This window comes from Aethalodelphis obliquidens, unplaced genomic scaffold (assembly GCF_003676395.1).
Source record: "Aethalodelphis obliquidens isolate GAN/ISIS:26980383/991018 unplaced genomic scaffold, ASM367639v1 scaffold7, whole genome shotgun sequence".
Taxonomy (NCBI): Eukaryota; Metazoa; Chordata; class Mammalia; order Artiodactyla; family Delphinidae; genus Aethalodelphis; species Aethalodelphis obliquidens.
In genome coordinates, this window is record NW_020837951.1 from 42,692,039 (window position 1) to 42,719,549 (window position 27,511).

At 39.0% G+C, this 27,511-nt stretch overlaps 1 protein-coding gene across 3 annotated transcripts in view; it reads right to left on the reverse strand.

Annotated features, from left to right (window-relative positions):
* Positions 1 to 18,063, reverse strand: part of VPS13A (vacuolar protein sorting 13 homolog A) — a 237,350-nt gene extending 219,287 nt beyond the window's left edge. The window contains exon 1 of one of the 3 annotated variants that reach the window (XR_003432630.1): positions 17,652 to 18,062. Coding sequence is in view for 1 of the 3 variants with exons in the window: in XM_027105654.1 (XP_026961455.1) it covers positions 17,652 to 17,751 (100 nt within the window). In the remaining 2 variants the exon portion in view is untranslated. Of the gene's footprint in view, positions 1 to 17,651 lie in introns of all 3 variants that reach the window. The other 2 variants (XR_003432629.1, XM_027105654.1) reach the window with 2 other exon arrangements.
* Between the last annotated feature and the right edge of the window lie 9,448 nt (positions 18,064 to 27,511).

Here is a 27,511-nt window from a genome sequence, read left to right on the forward strand (position 1 = left end):
ACATATGCCTAATGGAAATACCAGAAGGCAAAAAAGGAGAGAGGAACAAAAATATACACATATATTTGGAGCAATAATGGCTGAGAAACTTCTGAAATTAATGATAAAGACACCAAACCACAGATCCAGGAAGCTCAGAAAATATCAAGCAGGGAAATAAAAAATCTACACCTAGGAATACCATAATCAAACTGCAGAAAATAAAAGGAAAAAATCTTGAATATGATCCAGAAAACCCACTTCTTCATATACATCCAAAGGCAAAGAAAATGGGATATCAAAAAGATTTCTGCGGGACTTCCCTGGTGGTGCAGTGGTTAAGACTCTGCACTCCCAATGCAGGGGGCCAAGGTTTGATCCCTGGTCAGGTAACTAGATCCCTCATGCATGCGCAACTAAGAGTTCACATGCCACATCTAAGGAGCCAGTGAGACGCAACTAAGGAGACTGTGAGCCACAACGAAGGAGCCCACCTGCTGCAACTAAGAGCTGGCACAACCAAATAAATAAAAAGATTAAAGAAAAAAGATTTCTGCACTTGCATGTTTATTGCAGCATTATTCACAATAGCCAAAATATGGAAACAACCTAAGTGTCATCAAGATGAATGGATAAAGATGTGGTTCATATATACAATGGAATATTAAGCCATGAGTAAGAAACAAACTTGAAACAACAAGGATGGACTCCCTCTGAGGGGCTTATGGTTAGTGAGATAAGCCAGACAGAGAAAGATGAACACTGTACGACATCATTTATGTGAAGAATCTAAAAAACCCAAACTTGTAGAAACAGAGTAGAATGGTGGCTACCAGGGACTGGAATGTGGGAGAATTGGGGAGATGTTGTTAAAGGACATAAACTTGCAACTATGATAATTAAGTTATGGAGATCTAATGTAGCGCATGGTGACTACAGTCAAAATAGTGTATTATATATTTCAACAACTGCTGAGAAACTAAATCTTAAACATTCTCACCACAAAAAAGAAACGATATTGACGTTAATCGATAGAGGTGTCAGCTAAAGCTATGGTGGTAACCATACTGCAATATATAAATGTATCAAACCAACATGTTGCACACCTTAACCTTATTCAATGTTGTATGTACATGAGATCAACTACAACAAGTCTTGAAAGAAAGTAGAAAACACACACACACACCCCAACGGAGATATAAGGAATAACTGGATTGAAAACTCACTAGAGAAAATCAAAAGCAGACTTGAACAGGCAAAAGAATGAATCAGAAAACTTGAAGACAGGTCATTTGAAAATACACAGTTAGGAGTAAAAAAAAAAAGATGAGGAAAAGTGAACAGAGGCTAAGGGACTTATGGGACATCATTAAGGGGGTCAATATATCGTTAATCATGGGAGTCCACAAGGAGGACAGATAAATGGGTAGAGAGCTTATTTGAAGAAATAATAGCCAGAAACCTCCCAAATTTGAAGAAAGACATGGATATATAAATTCAAGAATCTCAAACAAGAAACACAATAATCAAAGAGAGACTATTAAAGGCAACAAGAGAAAAGCAACTTGACATGTACATAGGATCCTCAATAAGATTATCAGTAGATTTCTCAGCAGAAACACTGTAAGCCAGAAAACAGGGGAATAATATATTTAAAGTGCTGAATTATAACAAAAACTGTCAATCAAGAGCATTATATCCAGAAAAAATGAGGGGAAAATTAAGATATTCTCTGATAAACAAAAGCTGAGGGAGTTCATTACCAGCAGAGCTGCCTTACAAGAAGTTTCAAAGGGAGTCCTTCAAGTTAAAAAGAAAGGATGCTAGGTGCTAACATGAAGCCATATAAAAATATAAAGTTCTCCAATAAACAAAGATACATGGGCAAATATAAAAACCAGTACTATTGTGGTTCAACTTTTTAACTCCATTTTTTATTTTTACAGGGTTTAAAAGACAAAAAGATTAAAAAGTTATAAAGCTATGTTACTAGATACATACTATATAAAGATGTCATGTTTTTTTTTTTTTAACATCAATAACAAAGATGGGGAGGCAAGCTGTAAAGGAGTAAAGTTACTGTATGCAATTGAATTTAAGTCAGTATCAGTTTAAAATATACTGTTATAACGTTAAGATATTATATGTAATCCCTGTGGAACCACAAAGGAAATATCTATAGACTATAAACAAAAGGAAATAAGGGAATCAAAACACATCACTGGGCTTCCCTGGTGGTGCAGTGGTTGAGAGTCCGCCTGCCGAAGCAGGGGACACGGGTTCGTGCCCCGGTCCGGGAAGATCCCACATGCTGTGGAGCAACTGTGCCCGTGAGCCATGGCCGCTGAGCCTGCGCGTCCGGAGCCTGTGCTCCACAACGGGAGAGGCCACAACAGTGAGAGGCCCACGTACCGGAAAAAAAAAAAAACAAAACACATCACTACAAAAAAATTGAACACAAAGAAAGCAATAAGAAAAAAAGAGAAACAAAAAGTCATAAGACATAAAATAATGAACAAAACAGCAATAGTAAATCCTTCCCTATCAGTAATTGCTTTAAGTGTAAACAGTTTAAACTTCCCAATCAAAAGACACAGATGGACAAAAGGGATTTAAAAAAACAAAAACAAACAAAAACAGGGTCCCTCTATGTTAGGTCTAATGCCACACATAGCTCACAAGTGAAAGGATTAAAAAAGATTTCCCTTGTGAATAATAAGCAAAAGAGAGCAGAAATAGCTATACTGATATTAGACATAACAGACTTTAAGTCAAAAGCTGTTACAAGAAACAAAAAAGGGCATTATAAGATGATAAAAGGGTCAATTCACTAAGAAGATATAAAAGTTATAAACATATATGCACCAAACATCAGAAATCAAAAACATATGAAGCAAACACTAACATAATTGAAGAGAGAAATAGACAGCTCTATAGTATTAGTAGGCGGCTTCAATACACAACTTTAGTAATGGATGGAACAACCAGACAGAAGGTTAACAAGAAAATAGATGAATTGAACTTAACAAATATATACAGAACACCCTTACCCAACAACAGAATACACAATTTCCTCAAGTGCGCAGGGAACATTTTCCAGTATAAGACTGTTAGGCAACAAAAGAATCTAAATAAATTTTAAAAGATTGAAATTATATAAGCTATGTTTCCTGATGGAATGAGTGGAATGAATCCAGAAATCAACAGCAGAAGGAAAACTAAAAAATCCACAAATAGGGGCTTCCCTGGTGGCACAGTGGTTGAGAATCCACCTGCCAATGCAGGGGACACGGGTTCAAGCCCTGGTCTGGGAAGATCCCACATGCCACGGAGCAACTAAGCCCGTGCACCACAACTACTGAGCCTATGTGCCACAACTACGGAAGCCCACGCACCTACAGCCCGTGCTCCACAACGAGAGAAGCCACTGCAATGAGAAGCCTGCGCACTGCAACGAAGAGTAGCCCCCGCTCTCCACAACTAGAGAAAGCCCGCGCGCAGCAACGAACACCCAACACAGCCAAAAAAAAAAAAAAAAAATCCACAAATATATGAAAATTAACACACTCAAGCAATGAATCAAAGAAGAAATCACAAGAAAAATTTTAAAACAATTTAAGAAAAATTAAAATGGAAACAACATACCAAAATGTATGGGATGCAGCAAGAGCAGTCCTGGGAGACAAATTATAGCAGTAAATGTTTACATTAAAAAGGAAGAAATGGGCTTCCCAGGTGGCGCAGTAGTTGAGAGTCTGCCTGCCGATGCAGGGGACGCGGGTTCATGCCCTGGTCCGGGAGGATCCCACATGCCGCAAAGCAGCTGGGCTCGTGAGCTGTGGCTGCTGAGTCTGCGTGTCCGGAGCCTGTGCTCTGCAACGGGAGAGGCCACAACAGTGAGAGGCCCTCGTACCCGCAAAAAAAAAAAAAAAAAAGGAAGAAATAATCCCAAATCAACAACCTAAATTTGCATCTTAAAGAAACAGAAAAAGATTAACTACACCCAAAGCTACCAGAAGGAATGAAATAATAAAGTTTAGAACAGACATAAGCAAAACAAAGAACAGAAAACCAAGAGAAAATTGATGAAACCAAAAGCTTGAAACCACACATAGCTCAAAAGTGAAAGGATTAAAAAAGATTTCCCATGCAAATAATAACCAAGAGAGCAGAAATAGCTATACTGATATTAGACAAAACAGACTTTAAGTCAAAAGCTGTTACAAGAAACAAAAAAGTTCAACAAAATTGATAAATCATTAGCTAGCCTGACCAAGAAAAAGAGAGAAGAGTCAAATACAATTGACCCTTGAACAACACAGGTTTGAATTTTGTGGATCCACTTACATGTGGATTTTTTTCCAATAAGTACGTACTTCAGTACTACATGATCCATTGATAGCTGAATCCAAGAATGTGAACCACAGATATGGAAGGCCAATTGTAAAGTTATATGCAGATTTTCGACTGTGTGGGGGTTCGATGCCCCTAACCGCTGCATTGTTCAAGAGTCAACTGTAACTAAAATGAGAAATGAAGGAGGGGATAGTACTACCAATTTTACAAAAATAAAAAGGATTGTAAGAATACTATGAACAGCTGTATGTCAACAAATTTGATAGCCTAGATAAAATGGATAAATTCCTAAAAACACTCATCCTACCACTAATGAATCATGAAGAAATGCATAATCTGAACAGATCTATAATTAGTAATGAGATTTCATCATTAATCAAAAACCCACAACAACAACAAAAGCCCAGGATCAGATAGTTTCTTCTTCAAACATTTAAAAGAGAACACCAATCCTCCTCAAATTCTTCCCAAAAACTGAAGAAAAGGAAATACTTCCACAAACTTAATATATGAGGTCAGCATTAATCTGATACCAAAGCCAGACAAAGATACCACAGGAAAACTACAGATCAATATCCCCCATGGATACTGAGGCAAAAATCCTCAACAGAATACTAGCAAACAAAATTCAATGGTACACTAAAAGAATTATAAACCATTACTCAGTATAACATTCTAAGAATGGAAAGATGGTTCAATATACAAATTCAATCAATGTGATACACCCCATTAACAGAATGAAGGAAAAAACACAGATCACCGCAACTGATGAAGAAAATGCATTCAAAAAAATTTCAACATTCTTTCATGATAAAAACACTCAAAAAGTTAGGAATTAAAGGAAACTGCCTCAATATATTAAAGCCATATATGAAAAGCCCACAATGAACATCATACTCAATGATGAAAGACAAGTCTTTTCCTCTAACATCAGGAACAAGATAAGGATGCCCACTTTTGCCACTTTTATTCAACATAGAAAGTCATAGCCAGAGCAATTGGGCAAGAAGAATAAATAAAAGGCATCCACATTGGAAAGGAAGAAGTAAAATTCTCTCTGTTCAGACAGCATGATCTTATATGAAGAAAAACAAATATTCCACAAAAAAACCATGTTAGAATAAATGGATTCAGCATGTCGCTGGGTACACAATCAAAACACAAAAATCAGTTGTTTCTATACACTTACAATGAACAATTCAAGATGGAAATTAAGAAAAAAATTCCATTTACAATAGCGTCAAAAATAATAAAATGCTTAGGAATAAACTTAATGGGGGGGGAGGGAAGGGAGAATGACTTATACCCCAAAACCTATAAAACATTGTTGAAATAAAGTAAAAACACATATAAATGGAAAGACATTCCATGTTCACAGACTGGAAGACAATATTGTTAAGATATCAGTACTACTCAAAGCAACCTACAGATTCAATGTAATCCACATTAAAATCCCAATGTTTTTTACAGAAATAGAAAAATTCATATGGCATCTCAAAGGACCCACAAACAGTCAAAACAACCTTCAAAAGAAACTTGGCAGTCTCACATTTCCTGATTTTGAAATGTACTAACAAAAGCACAGTGATCAAAACAACATGGTGCTTGCTAAAAAGACAACATATGGAATGGGAGAATATATTTGCAAATGATGTGACTGACAAGGGGTTAATATCCAAAATATGCAAACAGCTCATACAACTCAATATCAAAAAAACAAACAATCCATTAAAAAAAATGGGTGGAAGACTTGAATAGACATTTTCCCAAAGACAACATATAGACGGCTAATAGGCACATGAAAAGATTCTCAATATTGCTAATTATTAGAGAAATGCAAATCAAAACCACTTCACACCTGTCAGAATGGCTATCATCAAAAGTCTACAAACAACAATGCTGGAGAGGATATGGAGAAAAGGGAACCCTCATACACTGTTGGTGGGAACGTAAATTGGTGCAGCCACAATGGAGAGCAGTATGGAGGTACCTTAAAAAAACTAAAAATAGAACTAGCATATGATCCAGCAATTCCACTCCTGTGTATATAGCCAGAAAAAAAGAAAACACTAATTCAAAAAAGATACATGCACCCCAATGTTCATAGTAACACCATTTACAATAGCCAAGACATGGAAGCAACCCAAATGCCCATCAATAGGTGACTGGACTAAGATGTGACACACACACATACATACACACACACAATGAAATATTACTCAGCCATAAAAAAGAATGAAATACGGCCAACTGCAGCAACAAGGATGGACCTAGAGAATACTACGCTTAGTGAAAAAAGTCAGAGAAAGACAAACATTATACTATATCACTTATATATGGAATCCAAAAAATAATACAAATGAATGTATATACAAAACAGGTTCACAGACATAGAAAACAAACTTGTGGTTACCAAAGGGGAGAGGGACAGAAGGAGGGACAATTTTGGGGTATGGGATGAAGATATACAAACTGCTATATATAAAATAGATAAGAAACAAGGATTTACTATATAGTACAGGGAATTATACCCACTAATAACCTATAGCAGAATATAATCTGCAAAAATAATGACTCACTATGCTGTACACCTGAAACTCACACAGTATTGTAAATCAACTCTATTTCAATAAAAACGAAACAAAATCCAGCATGGTGCTGGAACACAAAAACTTAGACCAATCGAATAGAGAGCCGAGAAATAAACCCTCACATATATAGTTAAATGATTATTTACAAGGCTACTGAGATCATTCAATTTGGAAATTGTCTTTTCAATACTATATCCAAACATTAACTCAAAATGGATCAAAGACTTAAATGTCAGACCTAAAACTATAAAATTCTCAAAAGAAAGCATAGGTAAAAAGTTGCATGATCTCGATTTGGCAATGATTTCTTGGACATGACACCAAAAAACAACAACAAAAAATAGAAGATTTGGACTTCATCAAAATTAAAAACTTCTGTGCATCATAGGACACTATCAACATTGAAAAGGTAACACATGGAACAGGAAATATATACAAGTCACACATCTAATTCAGAATATATAAAGAGCTCCTACAACTCAACAACAAAAAACCAAACAACCCAATTAAAAATGGTCAAAGATCTTGAACACATATTTTTCTAAAGAAGATATACAAATGGCCCATAAGCACAAGAAAAGATGTTCAAAATCACTACTAATCAATATGGAAGTGCAAATCAAAATGACAATGAGATGGCTCCTCACATCCATTAGGATGGCTACTACCAACAAAACAAAGTAATGATTTTCTGAGGATGCGGAGAAATTGGAACCCTTGTGCACCACTGGTGGGAATGTAAAACAGTGTGACTGCTATGGAAAGTAGTATTGTGGTCCCTGAAAAAATTAATTACCATATGACCCAGCAATTCCACTTGTGGGTATATACCAAAAATATTTGAAAGCAGGGACTCAAAGAGACATTTGTACACTCATGTTTGTAGCAGCATTATTCACAATAGCTAAAACGTGGAAACAACACTGTGTCCACTGACAGATGAATGGAGAAACAAAATGTGGTATATACATACAATGGGACATAATTCACGCTTAAAAATGAATGAAATTCTGACATATGCTATAACAGATTAACCTTGAAGACATTATGCTAAGTGAAATATGTCAGACACAAAAGAACAAATATTGCATGATACCACTTACATGGGGTACCTAGAATAGTCAAATTCATAGAGGCACAAAATAGAATGGTGGTTGCCAGAGGCAGAGGGGAGGGAAAATGTGTAGTTACTGCTTAATGGGTACAGTATTACAGTTGTGCAAGACAAAAAGAGTTCCGGAGATGGATGTGGTGATGGTTACACAACAATGAGAATATACCTAATGCCACTGTACACTTAAAAATGGTTATGATAAATTTCAAATTGTATGTATTTAACCACAATCTGTAATGGGGATGGGGGTGAAGGAGAAATAAAATCTTTCTCAAACAAAAACTGACAGAATTTGTTGCCAGTGGACCTCCCTTGCAAGAAATGTTAAAAGTTTTCAGAGGGGCTTCCCTGGTGGTGCAGTGGTTGAGAGTCCGCCTGCCGATGCAGGGGACATGGGTTCGTGACCCGGTCCGGGAAGATCCCACATGCCGCGGAGCGGCTGGGCCCGTGAGCCATAGCCGCTGAGCCTGCGCGTCCGGAGCTTGTGCTCCGCAACGGGAGAGGCCACAACAGTGAGAGGCCCAAGTACAGCAAAAAAAAAAAAAAAAAAAAAAGTTTTCAGAAAGAAAGGAAATGGATAGAGGTCAGAAACTCAGACCTACAAAAGCATTAGAGAAGGAATAAATTAAGGTAAAATTAAGCCTTTTAGTTTCCTTATTCTTAAAGGTCTAATGGAAAATTGTTCTAAATAATAATAGCAACAGTACATTGAGTACAGTTTATGGATAAGTGAAATGAATAATAACAATGTTATGAAGAAGCAGAAGAAATGGAATGGAATACTGTTACAAGATACCTCCATTATCCCTGAATCAGGACAGTATTATTTGAAAGTGGACCTAGATTAGTTCTAAATTTTAAATGTATACTGCAATTTTAAGGCAATGACCAAAAAAAAAAAAGAAAAAATTAAACCATATAAAATACTCAATTAAAACCAGAGAAAGAAAAAGAGGCGGAGATTTTTAAAAGCAAATACAGACATGCAACAAAAACAGTTACAACTATGATAAATATAAATCCATTAACCCGACTATATCAATAATCATTTTAAATTAAACGTGAATGGTCTGAACATACTAATTAAAAGAGACATGATAAGACTGGATAAAAAAACAAACCCAACTACAAGGTGTCTACAAGAAACCCACTTTATTTTTAAATTATTTTTTAATTACTTTTTATTGTGGTAACATTGGTTTGTAACATTATATAAGTTTCACGTGTACAAATTATTTTTCCACTTTTGTATAAAAGCTTGCTCACCACCAAAAATTTAGTTTCCAGTCATCACCATACATCACCATACACCCTCTACCCATTTTGCCCTCCCCCCAACCCCTATCCCTCTGGTAACCACTATTCTATTCTCTGTATCTACATACTTGTTTTTTGATTGGTTTGGTTTCTTCATTTACTTTGGTTTTGGGTTTTTTTGTTTGTTTTTAATATTTTGGCCACACCACACAGCATGCAGGATCTTAGTTCCCTGACAAGGGATTGAACCCATGCCCCCTGCAGTGGAAGCATGGAGTCCTAACCACTGGACTGCCAGGGAAGTCCCTGTTTGTTTTTTTCACTCCACATATGAGTGAAATACAGCATTTGTCTGTCTCCATCTGACTTACTTAACAAAATAATTCTCAAGGTCCAACCATGTTGTCACAAATGGCAAGGCAAGAAACCAATGTTAAATATAAAGACACAGACAAATTAAAAATAAAGGGATATAACAAATTTATAGAACATTTCATCCAACAGCAGCAGATTACATATTCTTCTCAAGCTCACACAGAACATTAACCAAGATAAGTCATATTCTGGGCCGTAAAACATACCTTAACAAATTTAAAGGAACAGAAGTCATACCAAGTTTGCTTTCAGAACACAATGGAATTAAACTAGAAATCGTAATGATTTCTGGAAGAAAGCTGGAAAATCCCCAAATATCTGAAGATTAAATAAACACTAGCTTTAAATAACACGTAAGTCAAAGAAGCAGTCTCAAAAGAAATTCGTAAAATATTTTGAGTCAAATGAAAATATGACTTATCAAAATTTGTGACATGCAGCAAATCAGGGCTTAGAGGGAAATTTATACCATCCAATGCATATACTAGAAAAGGAGAAAGATCTAAAACCAATAATCTAAGCTTCCACCTTAGGAAACTAGAAAAAGAAGAGCAAAGTAAATCCTAAGTAAGAAGAAAAGAAATCATAAGAATTAGAGAAGTCAATGTAATTCAATCCAGAAAATCAATAGAGATTTCAATGAAACCAAAACCTGGTTCTTTGAAAATATCAATAAAACTGGTAACTCTCTAGCCATGTTAACTAAGAAGAAAGAGAAAAGACACAAATTACTAATATCAGAAATGAAAGGAAGGGCCATCACTACTGATCCCACGGACATTAAAAGGTTAGTAAAGAAATATTATAAACACATCCACAAATGTTATAACTTAGATGAAATGTACCAATTCCTTGAAAAATACACTCTACAAAAACACATACAAGAAAAAATCATCTAAATAGGCCTATATCTATAAAAGAAACGGAATCAATAATAATCTTTCAAAACTGAAAGCATAATGCCCAGATGGTTTCACTAATGTTCTACCAAATATTTAAGGAAAAAATGACACTAATTCCTTACAATCTCTTCCAGATAACATATGAATATTTCTAACTCATCTATGAGGTCAGTATTACCCTAATACCAAAACCAGATGAAAATATTACAAGAAAGAAAAACTACTGACCAATATCTTTCATGAACATAGATGCAAAAATCCTCAATAAAATATCAGAAAATTGAATCCAACAATGTATAAAAATAATAATACTATGGTGAAGTGGGATTAATTCCAGGCATTAAAGCCTTGTTCCACATTCAAAAATCAATGCAATCCTATGGCTCATAGAAAAATCCTATGATCATATCAGTAGATGTAGAAAAATCACTTTACAAAATCCAACACACATTCTTGAACAAAACCTCTCAGTATACCAGAAATAGAGGTATGTACGGTAGAAAAAGTAGTAATAATGGATTTCTCTGGGGGTGTGGGCAAGCAAACTTTTGGACATGATGGATATGTTCATTAGCTTGATCATGATTATGATTTCCTAGGTGAACACGTGTTAAGATTTATCAAATTGTAGACTTTAAATATGTGCATTTTACTATTTGTCAATTATACCTCAATAAAACTGTTAATATCCAATTAATGGTAGAATCTAGATTGTGGGTATATGGATATAGACTGTAAAATCTTGTAACACTGATGTATGTTTGACTACTTGTCATAATAAAATGTTCCCTTTCAACTCTAAAGTTTTATGAAAGTATCTTAGAATGTAACCAAGCAGGACCCTATGAGGCCTTCCCAGGACAGACACCCACCCATGTCCTCCGCCTGCCTTTTGTCTGTAGAAAAACTTTAGTCAAAGAATAAATTTAATCAGAGAATTGAGAAAATGCAGAAAGGAAAACAGTCAAGCAAGGCAAAATAATAATAGTTAGCCATTAACAAAGTCAAGGACTTTTAGTTCCTCCTCAAGGGCTATAGATAATATTCTGAGCCATGTCCTTTGAGCTGTTTTTTCAGGTACTGAAACCCCCACCAGGTGGAAGAAGTTAACTGCATGCTGCCCACAATCACAGAGACCCCAGACTGGTTGGAACCTCCAGGTTGATGATGCTGACCCTCAATAACCTCACCACCAACCAATCAGAAGAATGTCCACGAGCTGTTCACATACCTCACAAATCCCTCCCTCACCCTGTCTTTATAAACCTTTCCCTGAAAGCCTTTGGAGAGTTCAGGTCTTTTAAGCACTAGCCGCCCTGGACTCCTTGCTTGGCGCCCTGCAATAAATGCTGCACTTTCTTTTACCACAATCCGGTGTCAGTAGAATGGCTTTACTGCATGCCAGCAAGCAGACGGAAATTTGGTTCGGTAACAAGAACATAAAAGAAAAACCAATATTTAATTGGCAATTCCACTAGACAATCATTTGTTTGGTTTCCCAGTATATTCCTATCACAGAAGAATGACTTCTTAAAATCAGGAACTGTGCCCTGGCTGAATCTTCATCTTCCTATAGAGTTACTGTTATACTGGGGGTATGCATTAAGAGGCCACTGAATATAAGACTATATATAAAGAGAAAACTGAGAGATTACCATTTCAAAAATAGAATATGCAAGTTAGTTTAAGATAAAGAAGAAGAAATCTGAGTTTCTAATGTTACATAAAGATGGCGGGCATAACAAAATTTTTTAATTTGCCCAAGTACTGTAATTCTGGAGCAAACAACAAGAAAGTGAGAAGGAAAACTATAACATTAAGAGGTACGCTCTATGTTACAAATGATAATTCTATCATACAAGCCACACTTACTATTACTTCTGCCCCTGAATTTCTAGTATTTTTGCCCTGAAAGTGCTCTTCAAATGCACCCAGTTGTACATCACAATCCCCTGTGTCATTTGTTTTAAAAAAAACTTTTTTGGTGTCCTACTCTAGATAAATGAATTATAATGTCTGGGAAGTGGTTCCAAAAAAATCTGTATTTCTAACAAGCATGTATGACTGATTCTGATGCAGCCTAGCTCTTGAAGGAAATATTAAATGCTAGATGGTTTAGCAAAGTAGGGAGGCGAACTTCAGATGAAGTCTATGAAGTATAAATACTACCACCTCCCTAAATAGGTGATACACGGGAAGGGTGGGTGGAAGGGTGTAAATAACACTGTATAAAAAGTATACTTTACCAACATCAGAATTTGCCAAGAGTTTGAGAAAAAACTCAATTCGTCTTTCTCCTTACACAAAATAGATGCTTCTGGCACTCAGTCTACATACTGTACAGGACCCAGTATAGTAGTACTGTTCTGCTGCACTATAATTAGTTTTTGTAAACTCCATTCATATATAACAATGTTTCTAAGGAAAAATGAATTCTGATTTCCAAAGAGCCATCTCTGAAACAATTTTTCCATTATTAGATATGAAACCATCCATTTAACTCCTGTATACTAATTCATACGATTCATATGCCAATAGTGAAATTGGCTGGATTATTACACAGAAACCTAGCAAAACCATACATTTAAAACTAACAGATCCTTCTGATATTAGACCATAAAATATTAAGCCCATCATCTTAACATTTTTCCTATGTAACATTTAGCTTCTATTACTGAAATTTTCAAAGAATTTTTTAACCCTCTAAGTTTATCAAAAAATTATTGCTTTGGGCTTCCCTGGTGGCACAGTGGTTTAGAGTCCGCCTGCCGGTGCAGGGGACACGGGTTCGTGCCCTGGTCCGGGAAGATCCCACGTGCCGCGGAGCATCTGGGCCCGTGAGCCATGGCCACTGAGCCTGCGCGTCCGGAGCCTGTGCTCCGCAACGGGAGAGGCCAGAACAGTGAGAGGCCCGCGTACCGCAAAAAAACAAACAAACAAACAAAAACTATTGCTTTTTAAATTCTCCAAGAATTTTTTAAAATTCTAGCTATTATTCAAAGCTTCATTTAACAAAATATAACCAACTTTGATACATAAAACACTAACACATTATTTTTAAAATGTGGTAAACACCAAAATTAGAGGGATCACACTACCTGATTTCAAGACACTATAAAGTTACAGTTATCAAGATAAGCATGGTATAGGTGAACAGATGGACACACAGATCGTTGAAACAGATACAGTTCAAAAATAAACCCATAAAATATAAAGTCTACTGATTTTTTTACAAACGTTCAAAGATAATTCGATGGAGAAAGGATATTCTTTTAAGCAACTCGTGCTAGAAAAATTGGACATTTGTATCGACATGCAAACAAAGAAACCCCAACCTTCAACCTATACTGCACTTTATACAAAAATGGATCAAAAATTTTCCATTTATAAAAATGTAAAATATAAAATTATAAAACTTCTGGAATAAAACATAAGAGAAAATCTTTGTGACTTTGGGTTAAAGATTTCACAGATATAACTGACTCATGAAAAGCATGACATTGGGACTTCTCTGGTGGTGCAGTGGTTAAGAATCTGCCTGCCAGTGCAGAGGACACAGGTTCGAGCCCTGGTCGGGGAAGATGCCACATGCTGTGAAGCAACTAAGCCCATGTGCCACAACTGCTGAGCCTGTGCTCTACAGCCTTCGAGCCACAACTACTGAAGCCTACGCGCCCAGAGCCAGTGCTCCACAAGAGAAGCCACTGTGATGAGAAGTCCGTGCACTGCAATGAAGACCCAACACAGCCAAAAATTAAAAAATTAAAATTAAAAAAAAGCATGACATAAAAATTTTTTGATAAACTGGAATTGATCAAAATTTTAAACTTTTATTTTGCAAAAGACAGACTTGGAAAAGACTGGGAGAAAGTATTTTTAAATCACGTATCTTACAAAGGACTTGTATCCATAATATTTAAAGAACTTTCAATACTCAACAATAAGAAAACACTTTGGAAAAGAGTTTGGAAGTTCCTTAAAAAGTCTAAAAGAGTTACCATATGACTCAGAAATTCCACTTCTAGGTACATACCCAAAGCATTTAAAATATATGCTCACGAAAAACTTGTACATGAATGTTCACAGCAGCATTACTCATAAAAGGAAAAATAATAACTTAAATGTCCATCAACTGATGAATGGATTAACAAAATGAGTTATATCCATATAATGGAATATTAGTCACAAAAAAGAATGAAATACTGATATACGCTACAATATAAACGAACCTTGAAAATATAAAATTAAGGGAAAGAAGCCAGAAAAAGAGGCCATGTATATTGTGATTCCACTTATTTATTTTATTTTATTTATTTATTTTTGGCTGCATTGGGTCTTTGTTGCTGTGCGCAGGCTTTCTCTACTTGCGGGAAGCAGGGGCTACTCTTTGTTGCGGTGCATGGACTTGTCATCGCAGTGGCTTCTCTTGTTGCAGAGCACAGGCTCTAGGCGCGCGGGCTTCAATAGTTGTGGCTCGCGGGCTCTAGAGTGCAGGCTCAGTAGTTGTGGCACACAGGCTTAGCTGCTCCGTGGCAGGTGGGATCTTCCCCGACCAGGGATCGAACCCATGTCCCCTGCATTGGCAAGCGGATTCTTAACCACTGCGCCACCAGGGAAGCCCCTGTGATTCCATTTAAATGAAATGTCCAGAATTGGCAAATCCACAGAAGACAGAAAGTAGATTACTGGTTGCCAGAGGAAGGGTGGGGATAAATCTGTACTGACTGTTTATAGGTATAAGATTTATTTTTGGAGTGTTGAAAATGTTCCGGAATTAGATAGTGGTGACAGTTGCACTATTTTGTGGCTATACTAAAAAACACTGAATTGTACATTTTAAAAGGGTGAATTTAATGGTATGTAAATTAAATCTCAACAGAAAAATAATCCAATTAAAATGAGTAAGATTTGAACAGACATTTCACCAACAGAAATATACAAACAGCAAGGAATAACATGAAAAGGTGCTCAACACCCTCAATCACTAAGGAAATACAAATTAAAACCACAAGGCTTTACCACTATTTACCTATTAGAAAAGCTTTAAAAAAGTGTTTTAAATGACAATACTAAGTGCTAGTGAGAGTGTAGAGCAACTAAACACCCATACAATGTTAGTGAGATAGCAAAATGGATAGCCACTTGAAAAGCAGTTCCACAGTTTCATATAAATTAAGTATTCCCTTACCATGGAACCTCGAAATCCCAAAAAGAAATAAAAATTTATGTCCACACAAAAACGTATACATGAATGTTTATAGTAGCTCTATTCATAATCACCAACAACTGAAATGTCCCTGAACTGGTGAACGGATAAACATTTACAGGATACAATAAAATATTACTCAAAAATATAGGAATGAAATACTGATGCATGCAACACATGGATGCCTCTCAAATCCATTTGTATAAGTGAAAGGAGTGAAATTAAGAAATCAGACCCCAAAAGCTACATACCACAGAATTCCGTTTATATGGCACTCTAGAAAAGGCAAAACTGTAGGGATGGAAACAGATCAGGGGTTGCCAGGAGAAGGGATGGGGGTTGGGTGGGAGACTACAAAGGGGCAGCAGAGGAAATTTTGAGGTCTTCATGTAATTTTGCTGTATCAAGATTGTGGTGGTGGATACTTGCTTCCTTGCATTTGTCAAGACTGACAGAACTGTACATCACAAGAGTGAATTTAGTGTATGCAAATTTTAAATGAACAAATCCGTTGATAAATCACACTCCACACAAACCTCCGCCTTGAATGTAGAAGCCATTTCCAGTATAGGTCAAAGCACAACACAATGTTCTCAAGGCTTCCTAATGAGGTAGGTGGAGACCACTTTTATCATTTTTATTTTGCAAATGAGGTACTAGTCAGAGTGATGAGCTAGCATTTATGTCCTTAGTTCTTGTGGTCCCACTCTCTATCAAGGTACTAGATGCCAACAGTAGTAACAAGAGGTTTTCTTTATCAAACTAAATTATCTATTTACACTATTTCATAAAGGAGAAATATTAAGATAAATAAGTACTTTAGAAAAAGGCTGCAGGGGCATATTCAAGAACAGTAAAATTTTAAAAAAAACAATATACTACTCACACACAAAAATTAACTCTAGCTTTGGCCTGGGAGACGCATTTCATAAAGAAAAGGAATCTAATTTCTAATGGGTGTTTAAAATAGATAAAAGTATAATACAAAAACAGTGGAAGCACTGAAAATCAAACTCCAAATAAGGAAGCGCACCAGAATAAACAGACACAAAGTAAAGCGTCGGTCCTTCACCATCTCAGCAACCTAAGGACAGGTTCATCCCCGTCTTTTACAGGTCTGAGATGCTGCACAGCGCACCTAGTTTCTTAAAAAATTCAGTAACTCACTGTGACCCACAAAACCCCAAAGCCTTAACAAGCGTGACACCCTGCTGGGTCAGGTCGTGAATTGAAATCACACAACCAACCGTTCGAGTAATTCTGCCCAGGAGTTTTCACTCTGTGTTATCAGCCGAACCCAGGCGAGCCACCGGGACTCCAGGTGGTGAGGCCGGAAAGGGGAGCCGAGAAACCAGCACAGTTTAGCGGTACCCGGAGACTGGGCGAGGAAGGAAGAGAGCGTCTTCGGTCACAGCGCCTTGCTTTCACGTGCGAGGCGGCGTGCGACACTCCGTGGGCTGCCCGGGGCCTCCGGCACAATCCAAGGGGGGTAAAATAACAGGGACCAGACCAAGTCCAGGTGTGTCTCGTGGCCGCCCCTCGCCCAGCACAGCTGAAACCCGACCGCGAGAGGCAGAAAAGGGCGCCTCTGTGGAACGTGAACTCCAGAACCCTGGAGTCTACTGCGGGTCCCCTCAGCGGAAAAAGGGGGCCCTTTTCATCCCGCACCCGAGACCCCACTCCCCTCCGGCAAAAAAATAACTTGCCGGCGGAGGCCCCGCAACTGCCGCCCGGCTCTATGTAATCTGACCCCAACGAGGGCGGCGGCAGGTGGCAGCGAGGGGCCCGAGGCCCCACGAAGGCTGGGCCGGGCTCCGGCAACGGGATCCCGGGAGGGAGGCGAGATGGAGGGGCAGCGGCGGTCTCGTTACCTGCCCAGATGCCCAGATTGAGCTGGGACTTGTCCAGGTTCACCACATAGTCCCCCAAGAACCGGTTCAACACGTCCACGACCACCGACTCGAACACCATTTTTCTCAGCCGCGGTGAACGCGGCGCTCCTTCTTCGTGCGCCTGCCCTCCCGTGCCCTTCTGACGAGACCACTCGATTCACCGGCTCCTGGGCGGCTCCGACCGCGGGTCCGGACGCTCAGCCCCGCCGCGAGCCCTACTAGAGGCGGAGGCGGCCGCTCGCGCGACGCATGCGCAGCTCAGGCTCCAGGGTTGGGTCGGAGCGGGAGGCCCCGAAAGGTGGTAGGGCGGCTGCGCGGCCGCCTTTCTTACGTGTTCCCCTGTCGGGCGGAGCGCCGCTGCTCTTTCTCCTCAGCCTCTCCTCCTCCCCCCATCGCCTGGCAACGGGACGAGTACCTGGAGTTCCCAGGCGTTTTACGACCCCGCCCCACCGGCAGTCCGGAGCCGGGAGTGGAGACGAGGACGGGGCGCCGGGGGTCGCAGCGGTTACTCCGGGCCAGGAACGCCCCGCCCCTAACCGAGGAGACACGCCCCCAGCCGGGCGGGGAGGTCCTAAACCTAAGTAAAGCAGGCTTCGGATTCTAGCCTTTTCTCTGTTAGGCTTGAGGCGTCCCGAGGGGGTCCCAGGGAGCGCCCACTTGTTATTACAGGTTCGCAGGTACAGGCAGAGCCCGGGCGTTGCCGGCTTCCTGGGTCCGACCCCCCCTTAGTGTCTCGGTGCCTGTAACTGCCCCGCCCGGCCCTCCGAGCGCTTGGCGAGGACGCGCCGTTGGTGTCTTAACTTCCCGGGCTGCAAATCCAGAGAGGGAAGTAAAGAGTAAACTCTGGGTTGTAATTCCACGCCCCCTTCCCTGCATCTGAGATCACACTCTTTTTTGGTCAAGTTATGTAGACGGAGCCGTCTTTCATCCTTTAGAGAGTCAACCGGCCCGGAAGCTGCGGAGCGCCTTCTAAAAAATACGTAGATACCCCTGAGCTTACACAGAACGGCTGACAAACAAAAATTAGAGCGCTTTCAGACCCACTCCCTCCCCCGCATTTGGTCTTATATATAAATAGGGCCAAAGGCCTGAGGTCACAGAGATGCTGGATGTGAAGTTTGGAGAACTATAATTAATAACCCTCTTAAGGATTTAAGATGTAGGGGTGTAGTTTAAACTTTTTCTTTCTGCATGGCAAATGATGACTTTCTATTAATTCTTGTATCATTTTAGCGCATTTTGTGTATAGTCATCCAGATTTTTTAAGGTTTAAAGGTTTTCCTTTGCAAGTAGAATGCCTGGCAAATACAGTGTAAAATGTTATATTTACATGAGTTTATGAATTATTTTTATATAATCTCATATTTGAAGGGCCTTTATTATGTCACAATTCAATCTCTCGGTCTTTAAGATAATGAAGCTGCAATGCTAGGGATTCGTCCAAGTTGACACAACTAATTTTCTGCAGAAACAGATGGAACCTGTTACTTCTGGCTGACTCCACTCCACCATCCCACCTGCTCCTCTTGCATTTGGCTAATGACATTGGAAATCCAGCTCAGAATACCTGAACAGAGAAATTAATAGAAGCTAAAATGCCTAGAAAAAGGAAAAGGTTTCTATAATCAGGTATTTTGCTACTGTACTATCATTAATAAGAAGCCAGATATACAGTAGCTAGAAAATTCCACTGTTATATCTAGCACCATAAATTTAAAGTACAGGAACTTCTAGAACTCACTCCAAAAATATGCTTTAAGTATCTTGCAAACACTTCACACTAGTTTTCTACAATCCATGAAAATACTGTGGAATTGGGGTGAGGGAGAGTGTGCTGCTGAAATTTTAGAAGTATCAGCTTTTATTTGCTAAAGAGAACAATGAGAAAAATTCTGAGAAACTGTTGGAAATAAAAAAGAAGACATGTTGTAACTGAATTTTTATCTAGTGTTAGGTGGACATTTTTTTTCTTCCTAATTGTAATTACTCTGTCCACAAGTTAATGTCATTGCCATGCTGCTTGTCCTTATCATTCCCATCACTATTGTGGAACTAAGCTAGATGTTCAGATAACAAAACCATTGAAATACACCAGGTTCCTGAAAGGTTTTTTGGAGGAAAAGGTCTAGAAGATGGCCATTCTACAGGACTTTTCCTGACCTAGCCTCATAAAGCCCTGCACTCCTATCTCAGTTAGCAGTTTAAAAATTATAAATGAAAATTAAAGTCCATAGAAAAAAGGACAAGAAATAAACCAAAATGTTAAAAAATATATATGTAAACGATCAAAAGTCATTTGGATATGTGTTCCAATCCTTAAGAAAAAAATAAAAGAGAGAAATTTGTTAGAAGGGAGACACAAGGAAAAGATTAAGAAATTTACAAGAACCTTACCCAGGTAGTGTATGTGAAAATTTAAATCAACACGATCTTTCTAAAAGGCAGTTTGTAAACATGTACAAACTGACATATATATATATGTGCACATACATGTGCATATGACTTAGCTCAGCAATCCCACTTCTTGAGATTTACTCTAAGAAAATACCTAGAAATATTCAACAAGCTATCCCACAAGCACATTCATTAAAGCATTGTTTATAATAGCAAAAAATTAGAAACAATCTAAATGTCCATTATAGGGAACATGGTTAAGTAAACACACACACACAATGAGTTACTATGCAAGTTTTAAAAATGAAGATCTATACTAATATGGAAAGAAGTCAGTGATATACACTTATGAGAAACAAGGTGCAGAATAATATATCAATTATGTAAATTGTGGATGTGTTTTAAGTGTGCAGAGAATATATATACAGAAAGAAATCTAGATGTATGCTCACCAAATGTTAACGGTGATTATCTCTACCTAGACAATGAGACTTCGGATAATATGTATTTTCTCTGTTCTCTCAAGCTTAAAAAAATTTCTTTTACAGTGAGCATGTATATTTTAACCCAAAATAAGAAATCTCTCTAAATAAAGTAAGAAGATAACTACGAACCAAGTATAATAACACTTCTCTTACTCATACTAATTGAAATGCTTTTAGTCTAAAACAAATCAGCTTTGGAGATTTTGCACCAAGGAGATTGAGTTTCATTACATTCAACTATATACTGTATACTTGGAACATTAAAAAAAAAAGGAAGATGTAAACTTAATTTATTCTTCTAAACTGGTGAAGAGGGGTGTACTGGAAATGTCATTATAGTGGATATTCTTTTGTAATGCTTCGGGAAACTGCATATGCACATGGATGAATTGCTCTTCCTAGAATAACAGCCAACTGAATAACAGCCAACTGAAGTTTGCAAGCAATAACAGCCAACTGAAGTTTGTAATTCTCCACCCAATCTTGGTGGAGAATTGATATACAAACATGTGTGAATTCTCAAAAGTCAGCCAAAAGAATTGAACAGACATTTCCTGAAAAGGATATACAGGTGTCAAATAAGCACATGAAAATATGCTCAACACCATTAGCCATTGGGGAAATGGCTAAAACCACAAATGATCTACCACTACATACCTATCAGAATGGCTATAAAAAGAATAGGTGATAACTCAAAATGTTAGTGAGGATGTGGAGAAACTGGATCATTTATGCATCAGTGGTGGGAAAGTGAGATGGCATAGTCACTCTGGAAAACAGTTTAGCAGTTTCTAGAAAATAATAATAAAATAAATATGCACCTACCATCTGAACTAGCAATTATGCTCCTGGACATTTATCCCAGAGAAAGGGAAATATGTGTTCACACAAAAACTCATACATGAATGTTCATAACAGCTTTATTCATGATGGTCAAAAACTGGAAACAACCCAAATGTTTTCCTACAGATGAATGGTTAAACAAACTATGCTGTACACCCATAACATGGAATACTACTCAGCAATGAAAGGAATAAACTATTGATACATGCAACAACTTGGATGGATCTCAGGAGAATTAAGCTGAGTGAAAGCTCTGATTCCATTTATAAAAAATTCTTGAAATAACCAAGTTATAGAAATAGAGAACAGATTAGAAGTTGCCAAGGGTTAGGTATGGGGTGGAGGGATAGGTGTGGCTACAAATGGATAGAAGGAAAGGACCTTATGTTTTTGGAACACTTCTGCATCTTGATTGTGGTAATGGTTACATATAATTGCATAAAACTGTACACACATACACAAATGAGTGCACATAAAACTGGTGAAATCTGAATAAGCATTGGTACCATGAATGGTACCCATATATTTATTTCCTGGTTTTGGTATTGCAGGATGTTACCTTTGGGGAGCACTGGGTGAACGGGATGTGGGAACTCCTTGAAATTTTTTTGCAACTTTCTATGAATGTATCAATATAATTATCTTGAAACAATATTTTAAAAGGCTCTGCTAATTTGGGGTCCAATAAGGGATACACCTGAGGATCAGATGAGCCTGAGTTAAGAGATTCCACATGGTTCTTTAATATCCCTACACAGGATACTTGGTAAAATATGTGTTGACTGAAAAAAAAGTGCACAACCTAAAAGTTGAGAATTTGACAGACATTCTGAGGACTTCAAGCCTGGGACACAGCATCTCAGATAACACTAAGAAACTGCTCCAAAGAGGCAAAGGGGAGAGCCATTATATATAGGAGTTTTTGCAACAAAAGACCAAGTAGTCGGAACATCAAAAGATTACTGTTAATAAAAGAAAAGTAGCTATCTCAAGTTAAGGAATTTAGCACTTTTCTATGTATGGGAAGATGCAAGAGTCTGGGCTCACTGAAATCATTCCTTTGATATGCACCTCAGCTATCTGGGGTCAGTATCCTGTGTTTTCTCACCCTGAGTTTCCTCAGGGTGCACCGTCAGGGGATAGCTGCAGCAGCTGACTGCTAGATGGACTTGGCAGGGTACAGCCCCTTTGTCTCCATCCTGAGTTCCCTCAGGGCTCACCACCTGGGTGGCTGTAACGTGATGGCTTGATGGCTGCAACATCCTTTGTTTACTGATTCGGCAGGTAATATTTTAGTTCACATATTTGAGAAAGAAAAGTATCTGAATGTGATGCCTTATCAGAAAGCATTAAAATATCAATTACTCTGTGGTCCCAGTAAAATACTAGAGAGAGAGAGAGAGAGAGAGAGAGATGTACAATAAGGGATTTTCAAGCACATTCCTCTGGCTCTAAATATCTCAAATGACCATTTCCCAGATTAAGAGGATTCTCAAATGCTGACGCCCATCAGTGTTTGCTGACCCCAGATTTTCACATGGCTGACTGCTTATCATTCAGGTTTCTGCTCAAATATCTAAGGCCTAATCAGAGGCCTTCCCTGACCTTTCAGTCTCCAGTAGCCAGCTGTCATACTCTGTCATAGCCAACTTGTTATCTTCATGTCATTTGTCACTCTCTGAAATTATCTTCTTTACAGGTTTTTAAAATTTTTGTCTCCTCCATCACTGCTACCTCTAGAACAGGGCACTGATGTATCTAGTTCACTGTCATCCTCAGTACATGAGTATTTGTCACATAGTAGGTTTTCAATTTATATTTGTTGAAAGAATGAACAAATGTTGGATAAGAAGCCACCCCCAACTCTCACAAGGCTGAGCATACCACCAGAGATGTAGGTTAATATATCAAGACCAACTGCAGGAGAGGCTATTCAGAGGGTACAAAAAGCAGAGACCGTGATTGTGGAGCGAAGTTGCAGGCCCAGGAGAAGAGGCATCTGAACCTCGGCTGGGCGCCCACTGAAGTACTATGAAAGGCAGGTACAGAGAGACAAAAAGGATGCATTTGGAAGGCCAGACTCTAGACCCAGAATTAGGTTCCTGATGGCTGGGCCAAGATGAATCCAGGGAGGAGAATCTAATTTCAAAAAAGCACCCAGAAGGATCCTTCAAAAACATGAGATTGTGTCACTTCTGTGCTCCAAAGCTGCTAATATGCGGCCCATATCACCATGGTAATGGCCACACCCCTTCTGATGGCAGATAAGGCCCGACACAATCGGCCTTCCCCTCCACCCTACCCTTATGTAGAAGCTCTTTCCTCACATATTTTCGTGACTCAGTCCCTCCATCTTTGTTTACTCTGTGTCATTTGCTCAACCCTTCCTTGAACAGCCTGGTTAACCTTGATACCTGCCCTTCCCACCCCTCAGCTGTCCTATCACCTTCCCTGCTTTACCTTTCCTCAGAGCACTTACCACCTGACATGCTATGTTTTTCACTTATTTTTTGTCCACCTATCTTTCCTCATTATAATGTAATAATATAATATAATGTAACGTAAGCTACTCGAGGAGAAAATATTATTGTTCTGTTCATTGTTCTATCCTCTGTGCCTAGAACAAGGTAGACACTCACATATTTGTGGAAGGAAGAAAAGGCATACCTGCCCGGTATTGAATTATTGCCAATCAGCTCCAAACCTACACTTCAATGTGCAGCCCTATGATGCTGGGGCACATTGCAAACCACATTGGGCATTGGCAGCTGGTTCCTATTTAGGTTTTGCCAAAAGGGGGCCCTAGAGGGGCTGGAAGGGGAAGAAGAGGCTTGCTCCTTTATGTCTGCTCCCCATGAAGCTGCCTGGCTACTTCCTTCTGTTGTCACCCCAGCAACCTTTCTTCAGCCAACAGCAGCACCTGAATCTGCCTTGCATTTTCCACAACTTGCAGAATCAGTATCATCTCACCATCTCAGAGACATCAGAACCAACCTCATTGTTCCTCCTCCTAAGTATGCTTCTCTCAACTTGGAGACACAGCTTCCTCAGAGGTCCGTGTTTCATCTCGAGGACTCCTCTTCTAAGTTTCCAAGTCTGTCCCTTTACTCACTCAATCCTTGGGGTTATATCCACTTCCTGGAATAACTACCTCCGAAATACCTTAGAGCTCTCTTTTCTCTCTTTCATTATCTAACAATCTTATACCTAATTAACAGTTCTGTATGTATCTTTCTCTGCGGAGAGCTGAGTCAGGACCTGCAGTTGAGTCTGTGCCCAGGGAGATGTTTGGCTGAGAGGAAAGCAGTATCATCAAAGGGAGTAAATGCAAACTGTGGGTGAGGAAAGAAGCCAGACTCAGGGCCAGAGATCAGATTAAGTGTCAGGACTGGCAGCACCTGTCAGTCTATAAATATGTAATGAGTCCAAGGATCAAGGTTAGTCAAGAACAGGTCAGGGGGCTTCCCTGGTGGCGCAGTGGTTGAGAGTCTGCCTGCCGATGCAGGGGACGCAGGTTCGTGCCCCGGTCCGGGAGGATCCCACGTGCCGCGGAGCGGCTGGGCCCGTGAGCCATGGCCGCTGAGCCTGCGCGTCCGGAGCCTGTGCTCCGCAACGGGAGAGGCCACAACAGTGAGAGGCCCGCGTACCGCAAAAAAAAAAAAAAAAAAGAACAGGTCAGGCTATGAAGTGCGAGGTGGGTCAAGATGAAGGCTGCAGAAGACAGGCTTCCCAGATGAAGTGCTGGTGTCTGCTCTTAATGGTCCTGTGCACAGGAGCCGCATAATAGCACATGATACCACTCCCCTCCTTCGTTCAGTGCAGCCTCTCCATTCCTGAGCCTTAGACAGGATTGGAAAGACCTCCCAGATATGAATTCTTCGCCTCTCTGGACTATTGAATATTGACCACTGTCTCGATTTCCTGTTTCTATTCTCTATCCTACCTTTGTGAACCATTGGCTGCATTGGAGGCTGTGTGACCCTGTGTGTGTTGCCGCTTCTGTGAAGCCCTTTCCCAGAGCCTAAGCCACCTCAGTGTGCAGTTCTAAGGCCACTCGCTGTCACTCTGTCTTGCCTACTCTACCCAAACTATCTGTTAACGCAAATAACCTGAAACATACAGATAGGAGGCACTGACCAGGATGGAGTGGGGTGAGACAGTCCAGAGTTAGAGAGCACCAGGACGTCACTGTTGAGATTAAGGCAGGTGGCAACTATGGAGCTCAACTAGGTCATGGCAGTTGAAACAAATAGAAAGGCATGGAGCCTTGGAAACTAAATATGGTGAGTGAGATAAATAACATAATTCCAAGATTTTGTCATTCATAATAATAGCTGAAATATAAAAATGAGGCATTGCTTTTATAGGAGATGATAAGGAGTTCAGTTTTTGCTTGATTCCATGAGATTTGAAATCTAGGAGGAAATATCCAGGACACAGTGTAATTTGTCTGGAAATAGTTAGAAATTAAGGAATGAAACCCCAGTGAGAGTCCAGGACAAAAGATGAACACTTAAGAGCTTCCTACACAGAAGCAATTATCTACATTCAACGTGTAGATGACACAGGAGTAAAGGAATGTAAAGAAAGAAAGGCAGGCTGAGAATAGAACAGTGAGGAAACGTTCTCATTTAGGGAAGAGCCAAATGGACATGAGGTAGGAAGCCAAGGACAGGAACCAGTGTGCTTGGAGTGGGATGACAAAGAAATCCAAGAAGGATTTATAGCAAGAAGAGGTGGGCAACAATATCAAAATTGTAGAGATGTTAAAAAAGATAAAAACTGAGAAAACTCAATGAAATTTAGCTATTGGTGAGTACTTGCAAGGTCTTTTGATTCACCTACTAAGAGATATCTAACTGAAGTCATTTTTTTTAACATCTTTATTGGAGTAAAATTGCTTTACAATGCTGTGTTAGTTTCTGCTGTATAACAAAGTGAATCAGCTATACGTATACATATATCCCCATATCCCCTCCCTCTTGCGACTCCCTCCCACCCTCCCTATCCCACCCCTCTATGTGGTCACAAAGCACCGAGCTGATCTCCCTGTGCTATGCAGCTGCTATCTATTTTACATTTGGTAGTGTATATATGTCCATGCCACTCTCTCACTTTGTCCCAGCTTACCCTTCCCCCTCCCCGTGTCTTCAAGTCTGTTCTCTACATCTGCATCTTTATTCCTGTCCTGCCCCTAGGTTCATCAGAACCTTTTTTCTTTTTTTAGATTCCATATATATGTGTTAGCATACGATATTTGTTTTTCACTTTCTGACTTACTTCACTCTGTATGACAGACTCTAGGTCCATCCACCTCACTACAAATAACTCAGTTTTGTTTCTTTTTATGGTTGACTAATATTCCATTGTATATATGTGCCACATCTTCTTTATCCATTCATCTGTTGATGCAACTTAGGTTGCTTCCATGTCCTGCCTATTGTAAATAGTGCTGCAGTGAACATTGTGGTACATGACTCTTTTTGAATTATGGTTTTCTCAGGGTATATGCACAGTAGTGAGATTGCTGGGTCGTATGGTAGTTCTATTTTTAGTTTTTTAAGGAACCTCCATACTGTTCTCCATAGTGGCTGTATCAATTTACATTCCCACCAACAGTGCAAGAGGGTTCCCTTTTCTCCACACCCTCTCCAGCATTTATTGTTTGTAGACTTTTTTTGTTTTGTTTTGTTTTGTTTTACCTCATTGTTTTATGGCCTTATTGTAGACTTTTTGATGATGGCCATTCTGATCAGTGTGAGGTGATACCTCATTGTAGTTTTGATTTGCATTTCTCTAATGATTAGTGGTGTGGAGCAGCCTTTCATGTGTTTGTTGGCAATCTGTATATCTTCTCTGGAGAAACGTCTATTTAAGTCCTGCCCATTTTTGGATTGGGTTGTTTGTTTTTTTGATATTGAAGTCACTTTAATAGAATAGATTTTAATAACAAAAGCGTTACTACCACACTCGAAACTTATGTTATCAGTAATATGCTTTTATTTAGAAAATTAAGTTCATGTCAACACTTAACAACTACTTAAACACACACAGCTTCAATATTAAAATAACGATTCATTGTTAATGAGGGTTCATCAATTCAACAAGTGTCCACAT